Source organism: Haliotis rufescens, unplaced genomic scaffold (genome assembly GCF_023055435.1).
Source record: "Haliotis rufescens isolate VD_foot unplaced genomic scaffold, xgHalRufe1.0.p SCAF_1, whole genome shotgun sequence".
NCBI lineage: Eukaryota > Metazoa > Mollusca > Gastropoda > Lepetellida > Haliotidae > Haliotis > Haliotis rufescens.
Window position 1 is genome coordinate 12,424,034 of NW_025963779.1, and position 26,470 is coordinate 12,450,503.

Below are 26,470 nucleotides of genomic sequence, written 5' to 3' on the forward strand. Positions count from 1 at the left end.
TGCTTGCCTTTTTATCGCCACTAGTACGAGTTACTAATGCCATAACGTGCACGTGCAGTTTGCTGTACTGTTTTCCTCCATGACATTTTTAAACAAGTATGAAACAATGCCGATTAAGACATTGCAAATCGACAATGGTTGCGTTTTGACGCACCGTTTGTCGAGTATCAGGCCACTAGCATTTTCCAATTACATATATCAAATCAATATACAGGATGTTTTGTGAAGTCAGGTTCAATGAACAACATGCAACCTGTGCGTTTCTTTTTTTTGAAGAGTGTTTATGACAAGTCAAAATAAAGAATTGCATCGGACATAATTTTTGTCACTGATGCGTCAAATTTGGAAATGTCCTCCACATGTCTACCATAAAGCTTTTAGAAATCTTTACTTAGGCCTTGCATGTTGTAGAAACTTTGAGCGTTTGTAGACACCAACGACTGGAGGTGCTGGAATATTGCTCGACATTAAGATATTGGAAAGTTGAAATTATCCCTCTTGTCATACAGTCTTTGGGAGAGTTTGTTTTCATCCTGAGTCTTTATGCACAGATCTAACTACTACAGTAGTAAATGACATACTACAGTACTGTGTTAAGAAACTATACAATGAAGTGAAATAACACTTTATGCCATATGTACCTTCAATCTGCCTGAACACACTACAGTGTGAGATTAAGAACAATAAGTAAATACACAACACATCTCAGTCTTTTTTCCATCATGCAATGTATTTGAAAAACTACGTTTGTAACAAAATAGGCAGGACGTTTAGCTTATGTTAGCGCATACTACTCAGCATGAATATTCAAAAACATAAAGGTGCATGGACATGTTTCCGGTCACTTAACAGATCTCTCAAACGCAACATACCTGGACGTGGTGTTGCCAAGATAATTTATTAACTTTCCTGACCTGATAAAGTTCTCTCGTAGCCCCCAAATGAACTGCTCAACAATCTGCAAAACGTATCCATCATTTCATGTACATTTAGTATTGATTTGCAAGTAATACTCCAATTTCCGTTGCACTCCAATATGTTGCATAAAACAAAAACAACATGTATTGTTTACAATTTGCGAGTGCATGATCTACATACCTAAATTGCTAACACACTATTAGGCAAATAACTAAGAAGACAATGGCTTGATATAGCTTTATTGTCATGTATTTCGTTTTCATCCTGACGTCATTGGAAAACCTTCATTTGAAACATACTGGCACTGAAAAACGTGTATTATTTCAGTACCATTACTATCACAGGGACACTAGTATGTTTTAGGTATCACGCAACTCGTATAATGGAAAATATATACAAAATTAAAGTGTCCATGTTTATAATTCTAAATCATGGTTCGTTAAATAGAGGTTGAGAATCTGTATGATTAAACAATACTGAAAAGTCACATACTTTCAAACATATACAGAAACGCATATATCAAAGTCGTGCAATACATAAACAATGGCTTATGTTAAAGTCAATGTGCTTCTAAATACAGGTACATGTACGGTGTATAAAGCATGTACATGTATGTTAGAGACACTGCATCTTTATCAGTTAGCTTGTGTTGACGCCACGTCATAGTATGTCAGCAAGTCACAACGTGGAAGAGTGTAAGGTGGGGGACGGACGGGCGGTAACTCGGAGACTCATGTATATATTTATTGTGCTGATACTAAAGTCGGAAATACAGTTGAGAATTCGAGCCATGATCTTTCCATCGGGGATATACTGGTTACTCGTGCAACCATCAATGACTACATTTATTGTTGATGAGTAACTATATGAACGATAGAGCCTTATCAAATACACATGCGAATAACATGTCACATGAAATAATAAGGAGGACGTCCAAAGCTAAAAAATGTTTTGTGAGCCATTGGTTCACAATGATAAATGTTAACGTATTCTTGCAATTTTTCTTCTTTGAATCACAGTGAAGGAGTGTCTGAGCTTGACATTCCAGCTGTTGTCAAATGAGTATACGCCGTGTCGAGGTAACTACCCATGATATTCCACACACACTGACATATCAAGATAACAAAGTGTCGCAATCACAGAATGTGTAGATGGTGGCGGGGTATGTGTCATGCATGTGTGTACTTGCGTTTTTGCGCCTATAACAAAGTGGACGCGGAAACAAGGTTCTCCTGGCTTTTGAGACAGCATCACGAGTTCAAATCCACATATTTCATTTCCATATTTTTTGCTCATGCTCTTAATATTTCCTCGACACTTCATAGCATTTCGTACACAAAGTCGTTTTATTCCGACACATGCAAATTTCACAATTCATTTCAGTTTCCCCAACTTGCTTTATAGAAAACTCCTTGACAGGTATTTAGAAGTTGATTGAACACCAACACAGCAAACATGTTATGGATAATAACTTCTTCAATGTTTGTAACGACGTTTCGGGGCTACGTTTTGTACCTTCATCAGGAGTGAGTGAGTGAGTTGGGTTTAACGCCGCTTTTAACAGTATTCCAGTTATATCGCGGCCTGTCAGCTTAATGTGGGAGGAAAGCCCGAGGTGATGCAGGTCTCAGATGTTTACCATTTCGGTGAAACCCACAAGCACGGGTATGGTGCTGACAAACCTAGAACCATAATTGGGGCGAACCGGGATTCGAACCCACGATCATAGGTTTCTGGCGTGCCCAAGGGACGCAACTCTGCACAGCGAATCGCGGCGCCTTTGACGACTGGGCCACCCGTGCCCCCTCATCAGGAGAAGGGCTGACTAATGTATAGCGAGATATTTACATTCAGGTTAGTGGACATTTTTTAATACTAATTCTGCTGTTTTAGATGACTTCTGATTAGTATCTGTTCATGTGCTGTCCCAAGTATGTAACATGATGCATAAAGTCACAACACCGATATACATCCCTAGTTAACAAAACTCAAGACCTGGAGCCTTGTTTAAGCATTATTCTTAACAGTTGAGAAGGGTTCATGCATGTGGTGTGCCTGCATTCTGTCAGTAAATAAAGATATATACAGAAATATAGGCATGAAAATTGAAAAGGATAAATCGGGTTTTACGTAGAGCGTTGTCATACTGTTGAGTTTTTAAAACATAATCATGCGTATTTGTACCCAGGTAACTTAAAATTAAATTGGTAATGGTGAATGATATAAATTAGTTTGCGTATTGTTCTCAAATACGTAGCTTAACTGTATCTCTGCTGGTGTCACTTATCCCATTTTAAAACAACGATGCCTTAAAAACGCAGATTCTCACTCTCTCACTCTAGCCGTGGACACTTGCACATCGTGTAAGATGTAGTTCCCTTCACCGTAGAACCCAACCCACTCACTCACGCATTAAGATCATCTAAAAAAGTAACACTAACTATCACACTTAAATGCATAGCTTATAATCACTTCGGACGAATGAAACAACCGCGACTTTCATTCATATATGGTGTTTATCATGTCGTGCTTGCTAGTCGGAGCTGTTGCTGGGGTCAAATCTCATGTCATCCTGTCAACACTGAGTCACTGACAATAGGCAGGATAATAGGAATAACGAGGTAGGAGAGAAAATGAATGCGTGTCGAAAACATAATGGTTATAGCTATCAAGATTAGGATTCGAAACCATCCATGCTGCAGGAAACAACGGCATCAAAAATGACGGAAGTTAAGTATGGGCAAAGATATTAGCAGTGATTATGGCACGTCAAAGTTCCCGTGTCCATCAAATATAAATCGAGATATCAAAAATTAGACACAATCGAATGCCGATAAGATACCATATAGCGACATTACTTTAAGAGTTTTTCGTGGCTAATGACAGTTAATTATCGAAGAATGATATAGTACATACATCTAAAAATGTGAGATCGATATGTCACTCGTGTTAAGTGACGCTGAAGCACAGAACTACGTTCAGTCTGCGTTCCTGACAATTGTATTCAGAGTAAGATCATGAAGATCACTTCGAATAGATTATTTGTCTTTTCATATCAAATAACATGATGTTTATTTCATCTCGTTACCTGCGCCACTCAGGTAAATATCAATTTTGTCAGGTCACTCGATGAGTGAGTGAGTTGGGTATCCACTACGCTTTGAACAGTATTCCAGTTATATATATCATATATATGGGCGGAAAGCCGGAAGTGATGCATGCCACACTTTGGTGAAACCAACGTGCTGGCAAATCAATAAACTTAATCACAGGTTTGTAGCGTGCCCAAGGGACTCAACTCTTCACAGCGGTTTGCGACGCTTTCGACGACCGCGCCACACGTGATGATTTTGGACAAGAAACTTCATTTTTCTCAATACAGTATCGTTAAACTCGTAACCAAGACATTATTCATCAACAAATAGTTAGCTTTTTGGTACAATGAACTAATTGTCCAGGTTAATCAGATTTATTATAAATGTAGACCATGCCGTTAATCGGTATGACGAGCTAATTATTGATGCTGTATGAATGATGATTGTATGCCAAATCACCGACAGAACTACGTTTCCGTTATCAAGCAAACCATGAATCGCTCAAACGCCTTCAAACCTGACAACTGAGCAAACAAAGTTGGTAGTCAGTTGATAACGTATCGCTGACGTCACAGCTTGTCCTTCATATCGACACTACATACACGGAGAATTCGCCATTACATTGAGCACCCGAGTTTGTTGGATGTACAGGTAGCTGGCGTTTGGATTTAAACAAATGTTGGGGATATACAAAACTGTAGCCGTCCTTCTCGGTACCCTGTCGTCATTACTAGCCGTACAGGCTAGTACAGGTAATTGTTTACGATTCTACGTGTAGATATTGACACAAGGTTGCCAAAGACGGACATTTATAATTACCCGTTTTGAAAACAGTAATATGAGGAATATGCCGTTGAATTCATTTTGACCAGATTCAACTTTCTGTTCAATCTCCGTCTACGTTTATCATTATGTCATAAAAAGGGAATTCTATAAAAATTGTTCCTTGATCCTTACATTTAGTTTGCACTGGAGTCGGAACTGACCTGATAACATGATTTATCATATAATGGGTAGGTTTCTCGGCAGGATAAAGCCAACGGATAAAAACGATATCCGTTGGGATCATATGCGGACAGAGATGCAAATATCAAAGGTCAAGTAGGGACTACTTTCTCTGTTTATAAACAAACATGGCGTCGCCCTCGTCATTCGGCGATCGAGTAAGAATTAACCATCGGGAATCTGGATAAACTACAGGGATAATTGCAATCATTATCAAAAGAACAGTTTTATAAGTTTGGGCAACTTTAGAGATATAAATTTCGAAACAATTTTGCGAGGGCACGAGGCCTAGCCAAGCGGGATCAGTAGCCATATATCTGTGCTTGTAGACCTTTGCGGCTTGAAACCTTCTCCACAAATTAAAATAGATGGATTTGGCCGAAATATGTTTGAATTGTTACCTTGTTTCCTTTTGTCGCTGTGTGTACATCTGACTACACTTCTTATCGTTATAGGGCAGACCGACTGTCAACGACGTCTGACCGTGGCCGTGATGTCTCATAGACTAGGGTTAGAGTAGCTTCCCTTTGACAAAGGGCAGTTACTCTAGCGGACAGACCGATGGATTGCCGCGAAAGGCAATTAAAAACTATTGTTGTTTTGCGTATATGTTGCTTCGCCACTGTATAAGAAACATATTTCAGTTCGAACTATATTGGCTACTGTCCCTGTCCGACTGACACACCGCTTACCCTGTGACGTAATAAATATTAATGCGCGCATTCCAGGAAAACTCGCAATGTTTCGGTAATGTATGTGAGAGAGGGAAAGCGATTTTAAAGCACAGAATTAAATAATGACATTATATGATAAAGAGGTTATCACGCTTGTGTGTTTGGGCATGGTAAATATCCTGTATTAGGAATAAACACGATGTATTTAGCGAGCCTTGTTTATTCCTAATGCAGGATATTTACCATCCCCAAACACACTCGCGGGATAACCTCTATTTCTCTGTATAAACAGAATCAGTTGCAGTGCCCAGATGTAAATATCCCTACTTTGCCGAAATGCCTCAAGAAACTACTTGTCAAGTTATACATTGGTACACTGAATGCTCATAGGCGTTCCCTATACTTTGGACTTGTCAAGCTTTACTCACTGGTACAACTAAAGAGTGTGTACAGAACACCAAGGTTTCCTGGAGCATAAAAAATGAAAGGGTTAACTGACAACGTGTGACAAGTGCCTTTTTTTGGTCCACAGGATGTACAAAATTATAGATTCTGGACTATCAGAAAGTTGTTATCAGATACATTTGATCTGACTGAAAACTAGATTTTGTACACTTTAACACATGCACGTCATTGTATACCTTAGGCTACACTGTGTCATAGATTAGACACTGTTAGAAACAGTTCAAAGATGAATATAATATAAATAAAGGGCAAGAAATGTACACTTTTTTACTAGCTTTAAAAAGTTGTCATAATTATGACATTTGACATTTTACAGATCGCCCAAAAGCCCATATACCAGTAAATATCAGTACACGTTAATCGGTAACTAAACCAATGAGGACGTAAGGTTAATATGATAAATAAGTACATATGCCTATAAAAATACAAAACTCTTTTCATAACAGTGAGGAACGTCTGCAAACACCCGAGTTCCTCGTGCGAATATCATAAGCTCTAGTTCTATTTCTCGTGTGTATGCATGTTTGTATGCGTAATTAAATATCTTTACAGGCAGACGTTTCGAGGAAATCACACTTACAGGGGGAGCTGTAAACATTACATCGCCAGGATTTCCCAAACAATATGGCGCGTAAGCATCAATTGTTTTTGTCAAAAACATGTGTTCTCTTTCTGGTGCAATACAAGTAGTTATGTAAAACGGGAGTCCAACATAAGATGTACATAGAAATGCTTAATACATATTATAATATTTTATGAAAATTCGGATGCTAATTATACAACTGAGTGTGGATATTGTTATATATATGGACCAATCAGATATCTATTATGTATAAATGGGACCACCTTTCATGCACTTGCATTGATCATAAGGTGGTAGTGTTTATACACTGTGAATATATGTCGGCAACCAAACCACTATGTCAACAGCATATATGTAATTACTTCACCGGAAGCTGAGAATTAAACACGAATACAATTCGGTCTGTTTTCCGAGGTAAAACATGTCCAATCCATCAGTGATGTTGAGTTATCATTTATTTAAACTAAATTATTACATTATTATATTACTCAGCAACAAACCCATAATTTCTTACGCGATCTGGAAGCATTTAAATAATATTGACAATTGTTTATTTCAGTAACTTAACATATGCATGGAGGATACATGCTTCGAGCATCGACCGCCGAGTGGGCGTTGACATTGTATACTTTGCCTTGGAATCGTCCCGTCATTGTCAATACGACAGGCTGTCCTTCTACGATGGTAAGCACAACAATTTCTAAAATAATCTAAACGTGATACCATGATCTGGAGATTGGAAGCTACAATTTGTGGAGATTTGAAGAAGGTATTTCCATAATGATGAGCATGTTTTGCGTGTTTCGCGAAAAGGGTAAGCATGCCTAACCCTGAGGGTAAAGATGACGATTGGCCAATTTACATTAGTAATGTATACTCACACTAATCTTGCAGATTTCAAACAAGCTTCTACACGAATGTTAAGATTACTAGTACTGTCTTAGATATAATTTTCAATTAATAATAGATGCACAATGTAATTATAATAAAAAGAAAACATGCGTGTATGCGTGTGCCTGTCTGGACGAAACTATCAGACATAAATGTTATCATTGAGATGTTTTTGTCACCAGGACCAGACAATTCAACTGGACCCCTGTTCCAATTTTGTGGCACTGACACAGACCCACGCAGTTTCCTCAGTAGCAGAGATAGCATGTACATACAGTTTACCTCTGATTCCTTCGTGAATGCAGGAGGGTTTCGAATCGTCGTCATTGACTTTGAAAGTGAGTATACGTGAATGGTGGCAACTGTTAATACGTTTTCGGTATGCGAATTCTACCGAACAGTTACAAAGGTCATAATGAAAATGAAATGTGAATAGCTTCAATGTGTTTTGCATCTCTCAATACTCTCTAGGCAGTTTAGAAGATTTAAATCGCGTTTTGTAACTAGTGTGTGACCACCGCTACATCTGCAAAATAGAACAAAGTAAAGTGTTACTTTGGGTTTCCACAAAACTCAGGGCTCAAAGGATACATGTATATTACCTCGTCTAAACCGACCGATTCAACAACTTCATGGCCATAATGTGTAGCTACTCAAATGTACTATAGTTTGACATACTTCACAGTGGGTATAGCAAAAATACGTAAAGCCACACATAAAGTTTTAGACACCCGGGGACTGTGACATGGATATTCATTGTAAGACTATATACAGAAATGTTCTTTTGTCATAAAAAACACTCGTTTCAAAGATGCTTACCCAATTTATTTACCATTTATCAATTACGTTTCAGGAAAATCAAAGTTTAGACTTCCTTGTAGAAATAAAATAAACCCTGAAAAATGTTTCCTTAGGTATCCACCCAATCTACCTTTATGTTGAAAGCTGTTATTTTTGCAGAATGCGGCGGAACGCTGACAGCAACATCACAAGTGGCAAACATCACCTCCCCGGGGTATCCTTACACCTACTTTAAGTAAGTTCTTGACATTGCTCTACCACAAACTATTTCTGAAATTAGCAACTTCGTCATTATTACTGAGTGCAGACTCAATTCAGCAGTTCCGAAGAGGAACTGTACACTTGCGACCTCAAATTACTGAAGTAAACCTTAAACAAGATGCTTGAGGATGAAATTCGCCCATTGCCGCTGTCGAATATCTGCTAATTGCCTAAATTCGAATTTAGATTCTGTTGTTTTCAGGAAACTTCACTGTAAGATACTTGTTTATTTCTATTACACAAATCGGAACACGATATTGCCTATAAATTAAACGAGGCTTTAACTGAACCCTACACTATAAAATTAGATTTTTTTATATTTGTATTGTTGCCAAGAAACACCGACTGTTGTGTGCAATGGGCTGTATACGACATGCAGTCAATTCTTAATAATGTACATTTTTGCAAAGAACTTTAAAGCAAGAGATTGTTTTACATGTTTTCATCCTACATCTTATCTTAAAGGGGAACATGCAATACTCAAAACTATTATTTCAGTGGTCTTAACTGCACGTGGGTCATAACATCGGAAAATGAAAACGACACAGTTGGACTGACAACTCTACATTCAGAAATTGAGGTCTCTTCCTCACATGGCTGCCGCTTTGATGTCCTGAGTGTGTATAACGGAAATACAACTGAAGGTACTTGGATATATATGTATACATGTACCTGGCATGTACAACAATAAGCGCAATCATAATTACAGCATAGTAATCTCTTAGATTCAGGGTCATAGAAGTTCTCTGGTAATCTGTGATTATATTTTTCTTATTAATCATATTATTATTTTTTCTTCTTATTATTTTTTTAATAATCTACTAATTGGTTGTCAGGATGTTAGGCAGGAACTTATCTGATGTCGTGCTCGTGATATCAACAGTTGAGTTTTCTGTCACAGACACGATTATTTACAGCTGGAAACATTGTTAGTGGGGCATTTGGCAACATCTACTCACTCACATACTTACGTCATTATACAATAAGTATAACAAACACACAGGCATAGTTTATTTAAATTGATCCAAACAGAATTGACTTCATTTTGCAACAGATAATAACGGCTGATAATGTAGTAACGAAGGAAATATTTTTAGGACTGGCGAGGAGGCGTAAACCCACTGGATGTGGCAAATGTCTGATCATGAGCATTCTGTATATGGATGCGAGAGTGTGGACATGGAAACATTTATGCAGTGTAGGTTTATATTTAGTCTATCACTACAGTGTGAATACTAGTATTAGATCACCTTTTCTTTTTATATATAAGGATAGATATACCAAGGGTGAGTTTAACATTTTTAATGTTTCAGCTGATCAATATCTTGGACAATCCTGTTCTAACCAGATGCCAATATACCAAAGTTCGAAGAATTCACTGTTGGTTCAGTTCACCACCGATGGGAGCACAACTAAGCAAGGCTTTATGCTACAATATGTTGCACGAAAAGGTATTTGATTGACAACTACATTTGTAATTCTACCTACGTGTACCTACCCTATCAAAGTAATATTTCTCTGTATACGTTTTGATATCAAAGATTCATATATTATAAATGATCTGAAAATCGGATAAGTAAATGTATCAGATAATAAAGACGAATATGGAAGATAATATAAATATCTACTTCACAATATGTATAGACGTGCTGATGAGCCAACATTCCAACATACTTCACCACACATGTTCTGTCAACCTATGGCTTATCACCAACGAGACGGGGTTGTCATGTTCTCGACAAGACCCAATTGTAATGTACGGGCCGATATCCACGCTTCTTTGCTATGGCTTGCCATTGTTGTTGACATTAATCTTGATACGTCTGTCAATCGGAGCAAGTGTGATTCACGTTTCTATGCAAATATCAATTATATTAAGTCATTATACAATAACGGTTGTTTGTTTATTAGGTATTTCATGGAAATGGAAATGTGTCTCACATTGCAAGATTACAAGATATGGACACACACTGATCAGGCAATAGTCCATTGTTCAGTTTGCATCACTTTAAAGACGAGTTCAGAATTAACATTACCAACATGTATATATATGATATGGACATTGATGTTTTAGTTCACAAACAATAAATGGATCTCTGCGTATATATTTATAGTCACGAACTTGTTTGGATATTCATATTTGTATTTATGTAATGGAGTATGCTAACGACAGAATATCGAAATTATGTGAAATTAATCAAATACATTTGGCATTGCTACAGAGGGCGACTGCAATAATACGTATTTTGTGTATTCCACACCCATCATCATTCTGTCACCTGGATACCCCGACTCTTATGACAGGTATGTTAAATCACATATTCTACTACCCGTATACAGGAAAACCTTGTCATTCGTATAGCACGTTCGGATCAATAGAGGTTTGGATAAACGAATCAATTCACGTAATATCGCATCTTTAAACATCTAGACAGTTATCGAGAATTCAAATAAACATGGTTTCACGGTATAATGCAGTCACATGGACATTTTATTTTATTTTATGTGATGAACCCTCTCATCCGCAGAGTATTCAAGGAAAGGATTGTATTCATATATGACTAACGTGCCAATCAGTCATTGTTTGATGCCGTAATCCTAAGGATAATAAGCACAACGTCACATTAAGAGTGAATAACCTATGATATGCGAATTATGTTTTATCTATGAATCAATAATGATCATTACTTTTGAAAATGCTTATTCTATGAGGGACTCATAAATATTGATTCCGAGTTGGGTGTAATTTAACTATTACGGTAGTCTTATTTCTGACTTGTTTGGGCTTCCTCCCTCATTAAGCCGATTCGACACTAAACAGCGCAATAACTAAGTACTTTCACTCACTGTCAGAACTAATGCATATCACTGAAGAGTGATGTTTACTATTAATTCTGCGAAGTATACATTCGGGACATCGTCTTACAGGGTTTCCAGATTCGATCTGATACATTTCTGGGTTTGTCAGCATCATTACCGTGTACTAAAACCTGCATCACTTTGGGATTCCATCCTACAATGTTCGATATAAATGAAATAATATTCAAAACTTACTCACTCACGCTTTCACAAAACCCCTGTCGCATAGAATGACAATAATCCTTAATACAATCGAGGAAGGACTTTCTTTAGATTCACAGAAAGAATTTGACACGAGTGGGATTAATACAAATTTGATTCTAAAAAGCAAAGGATTTGCTTGAATTGTAGCAATCTAAGAAAAGAACCAATTTATTCTGTCAAATTATATCCCCATTGACAAACTTGAAGAAAATGTTAATTCCATAGGCCAATGAACATCACGTGATGACCACGAGTTTGGTCTCTATCTACAAATGTTCAGGACACATTGTCAAAGATGAAAGCAAATATCATCCGATATTTACCTTTAAAACAATATGTGAAATGCTGGACCTCATAGAACATCTATGTGAAATCTCGGGGTGAGACATTTTGGCAAGAAGTAGGTATCCCTGTAGGTACAAATTCAACCCCCTCCTTCTCATCTGTTTCTTTGTGAAGATTTGTGCATATGAAACAGAATTTCAGCAGTTAAGTTACATTTGTGCTTCAGGTACATCGATGTCCCGATATCGTTCAGTAACGGTCAAATAGCCAGTTCTCTTACACTAATTTACCTTACCCATCTGAACTCGAAATACAGAGACCGGTGAAACCACATAATCTGCTTCATATTTTGAAATATGCATAAGGATTCAGAGTGACAAAAAAAACTGTCTACAAAACAGAAGGACACGAGGGATGAATTCAACTTTCCAAAAGCAAACTAACCCTTAATGTCGAACATTATTCCAGAAGCTCCAGCCTACGTGTTCTAATTTTCACAACTGTTGAAGTACAATCGAGCATGCTACTTTCTTCGAAGATTTCTAAGAACACCATATAAGTTTTGCTCAAACGTTGTTTGTCAAAATCTAAGGCCTTAGCAAAGCGTTCAAAATGTTTATGGCAGACACGTGGAGAACATTTTTTTCAAATTTGACTTTTCTATGGCCAACTTGATGTCCGATATAATGTTATATTTTTACTTGTGCCGTTGGTTCCAGTGTTTTTTGCATGGTTAACAAATTACTTTACTTTGTTTGTGTCTGTGACGGTGGGGAAGGATGTGCTCACCTATCCGCGAACCCCTGGTAACAACACTATATCATTGTGATTAAAAAACATATGCTTTTGATATAATCGTATTCGCGCAATGGAGATTTGTTTCAGATTGTGGAAAGAATTTTGTTTAAATCCACATCAGCATATTCCTGTAAAGTCACGCTAAATGGAATCTGTGAGAGACATTTTGTACTCTACGTTTAAGTGTGTTATGTTAAGACTTGAATCTATAACGTTTACCATTGTTTCAGGAACTTGAAATGCGTCATAGAACTGGCCGATATCGGACATTCAATGGCAGGAAACTTGAAACTAGACATCCTCAACTCTGATTTAGATGGCGCCTACCCGCACTGCGATAATGACTCAGTTTCACTTTATCAAGGTATGTGACAGAGTTTCACAAACAAGAGATCTTGACCTGGCTGTGGTCTACATACTCTCACATTTTTAAGGCGTATGGGGGTTTGAAAGTGACGAATAGTTGAGTGTTACCCCATTGAAACGTCATCGAATTTGCCATTGACAAGTAGTAAAACACAATTAGAAGTCCACGTCACCATAATCATAATCTTCAATAAAAGTATTCGATGACATCTACGTTTACCATTGAGTATACAACATTTCTAGGAATTGCTTCGACCTGCATCACTTTCCTCTCATATTTAACCATTAAATTACTTAATAGTGTCAAATGAAGCGTCAAGCTAACACCCACTCATTAGGTTAAAGTTGGGTGAATCGTGTCAGAGATAAATGCGCGTATTTCACAAAAAATATCTTGCACAGACTTTAGGTTGATGGAAGTTTTCTAATATACCCATCACAAAAACATATCAACAAAAGTTACTTTTTTCTGCATAACGTTTTCATCAACGCAATTTGCAACTCTGAAATGTGTGCACCGAAGTATACCAAAGAGGCAGAAAAATTCACTGTACAATTAAGGTGCGAGGAATGACGAAGCTATCAACAAAATAATCTCTGTTGCGTATTATTTTGTGAGGAGAATATATGTTCTGAATCTAGGTGGAAGTCGCATTGGAGAGTTTTGTGGTGATTCTTCAATAACCTCAATTGGTCCGTACTACTCCAATGGAATGGTTATGAAAATGGTATTCAAAACCAACGATGACACTAGTGGTCGGGGCTTTCGAATCAAAGCTTCACACAGTGTACGGAAAGGTAGGTAAAGAAATCTAGATGACAAAACTAAAACTAAACAAAACTGAAACATCACCCGAAATTGATGTAAATATAGGTAAATCAGCACCTGGCACGGACACAGTCTTCGGATTTTAGGACATCACAAGAGACACAGTTTTGTGTTTTGTATATTGTACAGCCTTCTGACACAATACGATTGAATACGTCAATGTTTCAGTTGTACCGACCCTGTCAACGGACTGTGGCTCTCAGTTCCTTAATGCAACCACACATCCACAACACTTACAGTCCCCTGGATACCCTGTACGATATCCAAGGTAAGCAATCAACTACAACATGCGTGTGTATGTGTGTATACGTGCGTGATTGCATGAGTGCATGTGTGCGTGCGTGAATGCTTGCAGAAACAAAGTACGATTCCTTCAGTCTACATTGGACAAAACGTATCTACGAAATCAACACATAATTGTCATGAAAATTAATGTTGTTTTACATATATCATCACGTGACATCTTATTTCTTTTTCATTATGCGATTTTAAACAAAATGAATTAATAGAATAGAGAATAAAGAAGTTGAAATCCATAAGTTAACTGTGTCATCACCTACATGTTGCAGCAATGAAGAATGTTTGTGGACAATTACGGCTTCTAATCCTAATATGATGGTGCGCATCGACGTCATTGACTCGGATATATACTCTACAGATAGAAGTTACGTAAATTGCAAATTTGACCGTGTTACGGCTTACGACGGTGAGTTACAAACACTATTTGATGGTATATCTATGTGTATCACTTTCAAAACAAAACCTTTACAGTTCAATACGAGTCTGTTGTGAAAATGCAATGGAGAGAAAACGTTACATAGTGATGCGTACTTTCTGCATCTCTATGATCCACTGTGTTCATCTATACCCACTTAGTCCAGAAACATCAAAATTGCAATAATTGTTAATGTGCATTTTGATAAATATGGTGTTATAACTCATTTTTTGACAACGTTCAGATTTATCCGGCTCCAACGGCACACAGCCATCTTACGGACAGATTCTATGCCGACATGATTAACTATCAGAGTTATCTAGTTCTTTGTTTACAAGTTCTTTCGAGTATGGCAATTTCAAAAATGAAATAAATATATGGGGTAAAGATATTTAGGAAATTCATGCTTTCTTTTCGAATTCCATGTGTGTGGCGGGAAATTCATTCAATTGTCCTGATCATTATGAAACCTACATATTTACAAAAGTGATCTTTAAATTTGGCATTCAAATCTAAAAGAACAAGCTTGTCTGACTTGACATTATGATACACATAAGTTTGAGCTCTTTCCTGACCAATTTGTAAATTTTGTCTGTTTTCCACGTGTGATGTTGATATTTTGCACCAGTAAGTTTATTGTGACATAAACCAACAAAATAAGCATTCTTGAACTGGCCAACTGTATATTTGACTTGAATACTTTTCGTTAATGAATGTCTTTCTTGTTAGATTCCAGATCCGCTCTCATTAGAACAAACTATTACATTTTCCTCTTGGTTTAAGTAAAGCATCACCTGAGACTTTCCTCTTAGCGCTAAGCCCACTCAATCTCTCATTTGCAGTTGCACTCATACTTTGCTTGTGCTACATTGCCACAATCATTCATTCCAGGACCTTCGATCTTTAATGACACGTTATTATTCTGGTGCGGCCAATCACGACCGACCCTTCAAAGCAGTGGATCAGCTATAACGGTTCAGTTCCATACATATTTGTTTGGACATCAGAGAGGTTTCAAGTTGGCCTATTTGGAAACGCATGGTATTTACGTTTTTATAATTTTTAACTTCAAAGTTGTCAAATAGACGAACAACTCAAATGTCCGTAACTATATACAACATAGCACACAGAGTGAAAGGCGTTTTAAAAGTCAAGCGCATGGATGGAGCAGCTGTCTGTGACGCCGGATTTTGCTTGCAGAATTAGGCGCCTTAGTCGTGACAGACACTGCTAGTGACGGTTACGAATTCCAAATTAGCCGTTATTTTGAAACTTGAGTGTGTCAGCACCACAACCGTGCTCGTTGGTTTCCACAAAGCAAATGTTTACGACTCGCTTCGAAATATATATGTGATATAAATGAAATAATGTCCATTCAATGGTGTTGGTTCCAAATGAACTAACTAAATCTTTTTCAGAACCATATACTTGCGGAAGGACATTGAATATTACTACGGCTGACTATACAGCCTTGACATCGCCTAACTATCCTGGGCCATACCCAAAGTAAGAAAATGTATACAACCTTGCAAGTAATGACAGGCAGCATTTGCACACACGAAAATAATACTCAGTGTTCGATAGGGATTGTCGTATTGGGACATGTGGGGACAGTAATTGATGAAATTTAAATATATAGCTTGTTAAAATATTTTTAGAAATGAACATATGAATATAAAAACACAATGTCATTTAGAAAGTGGTCAAATGTAACAAATGATATACTTGGGATAACACTTTCTGAGTAAAGTACAGATTTTGGTACTTTTGGGGGTTGAGTCCCGTCCGGGATTCGAACCCACACTGCCAGAGTGAGGCACTTAATCGTCAGCACACTGGTCAGAGGGGTACACAAAGTACGTGATCTAGACTACCAGTTGTAGGACTTTCATTTTCGTGTGGAAGTCTCGGCGGCTGAGTCGGATAGATCGCTGACTTTGTGTGCTGGCGATTAGGTGCCTCACTCTGGCAATGTGGGTACGAATCCCGGACCCCCAAAAGTACGAGAATCTGTACTTTACTCAGAAAGTGTTATCCCAAATATACAATTTGTTACACCAGAATATAACTTGAACTATGTTGAACGTTATGCATCACCATAATTTCAACTCGGGTCCATGAGTCATGTTATTCACATTCAGTTCAGCTATCAAAAACTCTAACAGGCGATATAGAAAATATTCCAACATACTTCCCCCAGATAAACAAAAATTAACAATAACTTCTTGGCTCACCAAAGACAGAGAGATTAAGCAACTTTATCCTAAAAATATAATCACAAAATAGAGAAATTCAATCAGCGGTAGTGGGTAGATAATATTCACTAGTGCTAGTCAACGGTACCAGTTATAGTCAGCTCGTTGCAATACCTTTTCAAGTTGTATCACCTGATTCATGAACCCCAAGAGTCCATCACAAAGATGATTAATAAAGTTTTAATGTCTACTAATATTGCGAAGATTAGCAAAAGGTAAGCAACTTAAACAACTTTGTAAGGCACACAAGGAAAGGCACACAGAGCACTCAAAAAGTTTCTTCGTATGTTTTGTTTATTTATTCCAACTGCTGTTATGTACTAGTTTTGTTAGATAAAATGTGTTTGATCAGTAAATTGGATAACTAAGTAATGGAAAAATAGACTGTGTAACAAACAAAGTTATGCTGAAAGAAGCGACAAAACTATTTTAAAAATCAAAATCAATTTCACTATTCCAGCTAAATCATGAGCGTGTGTTTACGAATAGCGGTCACATAGTGATGATACCATGTTCGCGAAACGTTTAGCATATACTGCCCCACTGGTGGCATCCATCACACACATGCAAAGGCAAATCAATTGTACAAATGAAAATCACGGGAACACATGGCCATATTACAGGTTATTATATAAGTAATTGTATGTGCAAAGCAACGGCTCAGCAAGTACGGGGCACAATTTCATATATAATGTTGATTTTATACAAGAGGAAGATCAGCTTTCGTATATTGTTTTACAAGACCTTTGAAGATTAAGATGCAACTTTCTCTACGGTCGCTACATTTTTAGTAACGTTTGAGTATAAACTGTTTAAAAACATTATCTCAGATGGACATTTTGTGGACATAAAACCACCTGAGGCGATTACATCATGAACTGGTACATCTTTGATACCTTTATGTTTCCCAGAGTGGACTGACTAGGATTAAATACACCAGTCTGTAATGATTGTAATTTCAGCCGCCAGGATTGCAACTGGATCATATATGCTCCACCAAACACGAATATTGAAGCTAAAGTCAGAAACACACTGATTGAATCAACATCCCAATGCTCTTACGATTACCTGGAAATATGCGACGGTAATTATGATTGTAATTGTATATTTTGACATGTTCTTTTTCTTATACTCCAATATATAGAACGAGTAATTGGAACAAAACAGTGTAAACACAATATGATTAAATGGAAGCAGCAGCACATTAAACGAAAATACATCCTTTTTCATCATTTCGACGGATTTCAAGGTTGTGCCATGTGGTTAAAGCATTATCTGAGGAGTGTACTGCAATTTAAAGTCTTGCTTTCCTTCGGTCTCATTCGTGATTCGTCCAATTATGTTTTTCTTGGTTAGTGAATGAAGGGCTCATGAGTTTCATTAATGTGACGTCTATTTGAGGCTTTTCAGCCGACGGTGTGCAAAGCTTGGTGTTATTACGATTCGAAGCAGCGTTAAATAGTATGCATTATGATATCATTCAGATGATTGGTATTGCAATAGCTGACTTAACACGTTTGTATGCACAGGCATGAGATCCAGTGTATCGGACCCAGGGAGGTACTGTGGGGATGACAACCTTGACTACATCAGTTCCGGTCACATCATCAGCGTCAGGTTCCACTCTGACTCTTCGACCAGAAGCAAAGGATTTCAAATGCTTCTCAAGGCGGGACACTTCAGTGGTACGAAACGTGGATGCGCAATTCCAACATTGGAAACATATGATTTTGTATACACGTTTTGCAGTACATGTGACAGGGCAGTATACGGCCCTGGCGAGTACTGACTCTTTCCTGCGCATGTATACTCTAAGGCAAAGTAACCGCGGACATGTTCTTGTATATTACACTCTGCGATTTAGAACATGCATGTTTAATACGACTCTCTTTTATCAAAAGGAATTTTAAGTGCACGTAGCTGAAGTCGATACAATATGTTTCCAGGCGCCGTGATCATGAAACTAACTTAAGACCATATATTTTGTCTTAACTCTTAAGATTTAGACTTTTGTCTTAAATCGGGGATCACGAAGCTCAATCGGTGAGAATATCTTAAGCCTAAGACAAAATTTGATCTTAAGTCCTAAGACTGCCCCTGAGTAGACTTAAGACAAAATTTGTAGCAAGAAAGATGGCGGAGGTTGTTCGCCTCATGCGTTCGCCCCAAGGACAAAATAGCAATTCATCGGACATTTCGAGACCGATTCAACCCTCTTGATCTGTACAACGACGAAGAGCTCTTTGAGAGATATAGATTTCGTCGTTCTACAAAAATTTTCATCGTCGGTCTAACCGGTGATTAACTGGCATAGATTCTACCCCGCTCAGCGTTCCCACAGTCTCCCACCTATCATTCAAGTTTTGATATTCCTTCAGTTTGTTGCCACTGGGGCTTTTCACCTTAAGTTGCTCAGTCGTTTTGTGTCAGCCATATTGGATAGTGTTTACAAAATCACGTTATACGTACACCGGTAATGAGACGCAAATACCATCACGTATATTTCAAAATCAGCTGCGATACCTACATCCTTGAATTCCTCATACATTTTAGAATCAAATGCCAAATGGTCTTTGTCACTAATACAAGTTGTTTAGATGTAATGAAGCAAAATAAATGAGGTGTGAAAACGAACGCTGAAAAAAGTGCACTTGTTGGAAATGTAAACAAAGCCATTCGTCTATTCAGAATATACACGGGAAGAGAATCGTAGGGAGAATTAGGGAATTAAAATTAGATACATTGCAATGATTTGATATTTTCAACAGAACTTGTCGAAGTTCCTGTCCAGTATTACGCGATTACTGACGCAAAATCACGCACAACGACAACGGTATTTATCGGAATTTCTGACTATTTCCGTTGGTTTCAATGAAAAATATAACAACAAATAACAGTACACAGATTGTCAGAATGGGTCTGATTACTTACATGTCACATTTATGTATATAGGAACCCTGAATCAACGAAAGTCCCCTTGTAAAATCCCGCGTACTGTTGACAGTCAACACGCCATTTTGTAAAAGTCGGTCACAGGTAGTGATGTCATTCGTCAACATATGTTGTACATATTAAGTAATTTCTTTGAGGTGAAGGTCCTTGAATGGTTGGTTGGTTGGTTTTTTAACGCCGCACTCAGCACTATTCCAGCTATATGACGGCGGTCTGTAAATAATCGAGTCTGGACCAGACAATCCAGTGACTGATATCATGAGCATCGATCCACGCAATTGGGATCGATAACATGTATCAACCAAGTCAGCGAGCCTGACCATAGTACACAAGATCATTGTGTCCTGCTATTTACAGTTTCAATTATGATGTAGATCGTGCATGTCTTTTGTTCATTTTTTCACACATTTAATTTCACTTTGGATATTAATCAATGTTCAATATGATATCATAAGTAGATATAGGCCACAGCGTGTATGAACCTTGAATAATATCCTGTTTGTTTGAACAATGTTTACATATGAAATTGATAAGTTTATAGTGTCGTATACGATATTTCTTTATTTTGGATAAGTGATACTAGATGAAATGTAAATACAACTGCAACATGATTGTATTTCTAGGGAGTGTTATAGTCAATATTATAAGTTCATATAAACAGTGTCCACGAATAGCCGTATAAGTAAATTGAAGTTATAACTTAAAGAAAATTGATATTATTTTTCGTTAAAATATATGCACACATTTCTAGAAGAATTGTCTTTGTCTTGGAATTTATTTTATGCCGTTTGATATACAGTGATATCTAACGATTCGCCAGGTGCACGTTAGTCACAAACGACTTATGAATTATTCTTCTAGTTTTGCATTATACAATCAATGTGTTCATCCTTAATCAAATATTGTGACCACAGGATATTAAACTGTTTTTATATAATTCTCCAAGAATTGTAAAAAGGTTTTAAAATATAACCCGTGCCATGTACCCCGTTGGTGGACGATTATCCTTATACGATTATCCTGACAATTCTATACCAAGAGAGCTTTCTTCGCATCTCTTATGGTATAATTTTGGAACAAGATGATGAGAAATAATTACATAATAATGAACAGATACATGTCCAATATTGAATAATAATTTTGTTTAGTTTGAAATAATCTTTTGAGTACTTGATTACGTAAAATTGATGCCAAACAGGTGCGTGTCATGTCCAATTAAATTACACTGTACATTATCGAAATGTTTATCTATTCAAGACATCATTTACATGGTAAACGCAGTATTTTTATGTTGTGTCGAAAAAGCGTCATATTCCGTTTTAAACATGGACTTTTTCCATACCATGCACGAAAATTAGGGGAGATACATGTCAATCAAAATACCAGTGTCGTCTTTCTCCGACGTTATCAAAGACATACAAGGAGCCATGACGTCAAATAGAATTGTGTCATTTTCTTAGTAATTCATTACTATTGATGATACTGCAAGTGATCCATTTATATAGGTTCAACATTAGTCAAATTACACTTGCACAAATAATTTATGGTTACATAGGGCCATCCATTTCGCTATCAGTTATTTTTTATGAAGTACAATTTCATCATTTCTGATGTTTTTTTTATGCCTAAACGTATACAGTTTCAATATCGATATTTGTGTTGGAATAGTTTGGTTCCTCGTGAACAAAACACCACAAAATACACTGTCCTTACCCACAGTTATTATCACCAAGTGACCTGAGTTACAATAAACTAGTGCTAAGCATAGCAGAGTTATGCCCCCTTTCCTTTGAACGTGTGTAACCTCTCTGTCGCCTTTTGACGTCATAGAGGTAAATCAGTTTTCGTCATTTACGGCAGGCTATTTTTTCCATTGAATTTATGTCGTTATACATACTCATATAACTCCATTTGATATATATTTATGTCTTTCAAATATTAGGCAGTATTTTGTTCGCTCACAGTTTCGCTTAAGCTGCTAAATGAAAAAAAAATGTCGCATAGTACTTTAATCGATGTGCGCTAAATAGCGGAGAAATTTCCTGTTTTTCGACGCAGAATAAATTCTCGGACAAAACTTAGCAGCGTCTTTTTTCAAACCGGTTTAACATTTACAGTTACATTTACACCATCAGATAGGAAATTCAATATTCTGTATCGCTGCGTAATTTTATAGCCGGAGGTAGATCCAGTGCCGAGTGAGCGCAATTTTCGCACAACCTTCACTTTTCCGATCTTAGGAAAATGTGCGTCAGAAAAATAACCTCGGCATCCAATGATTACCGTAGTGCGCTATTACGTGCGCGTGTCCCTATGACGACGGTCTTAGACTTAGACTTAGCTAAGATTTTGCTGAGCCTGTTTCAAGATCCAGTCTTAGACCGAATATTAGCTAAGCAAAATCTTAAAAACTTAAGACAAAATTCGTGCTTAGCAAAATTTGAGCTAAGACCACTTTCATGATCCCGGGGATCTTTTCTTTTGATATTAAGATTTGAAAATTGACACAAATTTCAATTTGAACAACACCTTTGTGAATACAAGATATAATGAATTGTCTGGCAGTCTTTATTCATAGTAGGGTATATACAGCCGTGTAAAATGACAGAAAGTTGAGCTGTGACTATCTTTGTCACCCCATTATTAATTAGGATACTGTGGCCTCTCTCTCGAATTAGGATACTGATCCTAGTCAAATGTGGTATAGTTTGTATCATTAAAGTGTGTATATGGATACACGATTGTGTCTTATTTCATTTCAGGTTCAGAGACGGAGGAGCTTTCAGCCTCCTATAGCAACGAATACATATATTCTCCTAATTACCCATTTAATTACCCGAGGTAAGTACTTGTATTCGACTGCCATGAAGAAATCTCTGCCAAAAGAAGGGTCCATTGTACGCTTCCGACTATCGATTCCGACCATGCTAAAATATGAAAGGCATCAATCAATATCGGGTCAATATGTCCTAAAAAGCACACAAAAATACTCTTTGCTTGGAGGATGTCACAAGGTGTGACAACGTTGGAAAGTAATTATTGCAAATCGCACAATCGTATGTTAATACTGATGCGTATATTACGAAGTAGAAGAAGAAGATGAACAACAAGAACGACGAAGATGACAACACAATGATAATAATAAAAATGTAGTTTATATTCATAAAATCCATAGTCAGAACAATCACCGGTTATCTGTCCTAACTATTACATACACGTCATAGTTATTTTGTGAATGTTATGAAGTCGAAAGTGAAAATAGAATAAATTAATGTTCATCATTTGTGATAGGTTCACATATCGTCTGCGTTCACTGTTTTGACAATTCGTACAATAACAATTCGTGTATGTTCTTTATTCAAGTGACACTGAGTCCAGCTGGAAGATCACGGCGGACGAATACTACAGTGTCCTGATCAACGTAATGGAATCAAGACTCCAAAACTCGTATAACTGTCTTGAAGATTACATGGAGGCGTTCGATGGTTAGTTGAATGATATTTGTCCACAATATTCTTTTTGTTGCAAACTGCATGCAATGTGTGCGTGCGTGTGTGTGTGCGCGCGCCAATGTGTGTTCAATAGATGTATCTACCAGTTTCCTTTGCCACTATTGTCCTGTTTTGAGATTATGAATGACACTAAATGACACTTATGCAACTCCCTGATACGACTGAAGGACTTTAAGAACAATTGCCTGCATCTTTCGAAGAAAACATAATATATTTGGTCTTTGAAAGGTTCGGGCCCTTTCGCCCCCTCACTTGGTCGCTGGTGTGGAAAAAATGAACCAGTGAAAACAAGTTCTGGATCTGTTATGTTCCTGAAATTCAAGTCGGATTCATCTGGTGTTGATCGTGGCTTCAAGATCAAGTATACAAACGAATATAATTATAAATCACCAGGTAAGTTTGGTACTATCTGAACCTAATTATTCATTTATCTGAACTTGGAGAAAGGTATTTACAAGAAATGAGTTAGTAAGTAACTATATATTGGTGCTTTTGGGGTGGGGGGTTCAGTAACGTAAACATCTAGATCTCACGTCTGCGAAGAGTTCAAATGGCATCATACAGCTCTTGCTCAAAAGTTTTTTGATCGTGGTTGCAGCATGTCGGGCCTCAGTGGGGCGTTCAAATGGCTTTGTTGCATACATTATGAGGACATGTCCAAGTTTGATGCGTCTGCGGCCAACGTGGTACCCTATTGTGATTTGTGCCATGGTTCCAGTGATTGTTTGAGTGTTTGTTCTTTGCTACATGCATACTAATTTCGAATAATTAAGAATCAAACACTAATCTGCGTAGATCGCCTGGAGGATCACTTTTGGAAGTTTCTTTTTCTTGACAGAAGAACATATTTGTGCAGTCATGTCATGTCAAGCTTTGTTGCACAGATATGAATGATAAGGTTCCTCTGTTTTACTGTCTCCTACTTGTTTCAACGAGAGAGGGAGTCTGAAAGTAGTATGATATAACCAGACATCGTTTGTATCTAATACAATTGAAGGGAGACAACTTAATTAATGATTTCCGTCCATTTGTTTGTAATTTTTGAACATTAAAGATCGATAAAGGTTATTCTGTACAAATGTTTTATTATATTACTTGTATATGGGCATGTACATGTGCATGTGCAAATACCTTCACAGTATCAATTTCATTGGTGCCAAATATGTGAATAACGTTAGATATTTCAACTTGTCCTAGATATAATATGTAAACAAAAATCGTAACATTACTCGAATTTCTTTACTTCAACGTTTTTCTTATTAAAATAGAGTTAAGTCTGTCAACAATATTTCACTCTGGGAGGAAATCTCAAAATAACGAATAAAATATATTAAATAATTTTGTTATGGAGGGACTGGGATGCAGAAGGTACATCATGGCATGCATAAGTAAGTATGTACATTATCATGATACTAGTAGTTGATTATTTCAACCATTACATCTCAGGAGAGTTCTGACCTTTACAAACCATGATTAATACTGATAGAACCTAATCACTTAAAAATCAACAATGTTGCTTTCATAAAATGAAATTGTATGAGAGAATTCATATGTGGGAAACTGCGCATATATTAATTGGGTAAATCTTATTTGATTACAAAATATTTGATTGCCACTTTGGTGAAACCACCCAGCACGGATATGGTGCTGTCAAACCAAGAATGATACGATGGTGAAAATGAGAATCGAACCCGCAATCATCGGAAGGGAATAGACGTAACCCTGCACAGTACCTCTGGCGCTTGTGATGACTTGGTGCATTTACCAAACAATAAATGATGTGATGTGAGTTTTTATCATCTAATTTTACAGATTTGGGTTCTGAGGTTGGAGCTATTGTTGGGGGTTTGGGCATGTTTTGGACGTGAACTTAACAATGCATTATCCAGTATGATATAATGTGAGTTTATCATCTTATTTTACAGATTTTGATACTGATGTTGGAGCAATTGTTGGGGGTTCAATTGGTGGCGCGTTTCTGATGCTACTCATAATATGTGGAATCGCCATATTCATCTACAAAAAAAGTCGACGCATTCCTACCACCAACGTTCCAGTGTATTATACCGTAGGCCATGTACCACCGTCCAGCAATTTTGGCCAAGCACCGATGACCATCACTATGCCCCCAACAACCTTCACTGGACCTCTGTCCTACACAACGTCAGCCCAGGCCGTTGACACGCCTCATTCAGCGCACCTCAATTCCGAAACCGTATCCAACAAATTATAAAGTACCATGTGTACAATCATCATCGATTATCATGTGTATATTAAAATATCCATACTCTTAATTAAGAATACAATACGGACTAATTCCGTCGCATAAGAGATAGCTAAGAAGAGATAGGAGCGATGAAGATGAAGCTGTGGCGAATAACTCGAGCTCCGGGGAATGTATCCTAATAGAAAGAATCTATACACAAGATAATCGATGATAGTATACGGCATGATGTGACATATAAAGAAATGTACCTGTTATCTCAGTTATGTTCAGGAAAATTGAACTTATATGATTCGCGGCAGTTATCCAAACGAGAATGTACATAGTCCTTTGATGTTTGCAATAGTGTACTTAAACGTTGTATAGTGAGTGAGTGAGTTTGGTTTTACGCCGCTTTTAGCAATATTCCAGCAATATCACGGCGGGTAAACGTTGTATAGAACTGTATAATATCAATATTCAGTGATAGTGTCAATGCATCTGTGACGTGTATTTGTCCCCCCCCCCCCCCCCCGAGGGACTTTAAGTGAGATGTTTATGTTTGAAGTGTGTGTTACATATTCGTACTTGGAACAAATTGGAAATTATGTTTAATGAACCTATGTAACAGCAGGGTATTTTATTGGCTTTTGGTTTGGTTTTATATATTTCAGTCTTAAGATTTCAATAAAGCGACCATTGAAGATTTGCAAAGTTGTATCTGTTATTGTACTTGCTGTTATATGCATTCTATGAACAAGTGGATTGCTTCAGATTCCATAATTATGTTCCGCGATAA

At 37.3% G+C, this 26,470-nt stretch overlaps 1 protein-coding gene across 1 annotated transcript; it reads left to right on the forward strand.

Moving 5' to 3' along the window:
• Positions 1 to 4,575: 4,575 nt before the first annotated feature.
• On the forward strand, positions 4,576 to 26,381 carry LOC124147994 (cubilin-like). Its single transcript, XM_046518893.2, has 20 exons — positions 4,576 to 4,765; positions 6,710 to 6,788; positions 7,300 to 7,424; positions 7,814 to 7,969; positions 8,592 to 8,667; positions 9,192 to 9,337; positions 10,007 to 10,144; positions 10,916 to 10,997; positions 13,070 to 13,203; positions 13,848 to 14,003; positions 14,203 to 14,302; positions 14,604 to 14,740; positions 15,641 to 15,790; positions 16,168 to 16,255; positions 17,967 to 18,088; positions 18,534 to 18,689; positions 22,719 to 22,797; positions 23,320 to 23,441; positions 23,697 to 23,861; positions 25,394 to 26,381. The coding sequence occupies exons 1-20, from the start codon at positions 4,690 to 4,692 to the stop codon at positions 25,699 to 25,701; spliced, it is 2,595 nt and encodes an 864-aa protein (XP_046374849.2). The 5' UTR covers positions 4,576 to 4,689; the 3' UTR covers positions 25,702 to 26,381.
• The last annotated feature ends 89 nt before the right edge of the window (positions 26,382 to 26,470 follow it).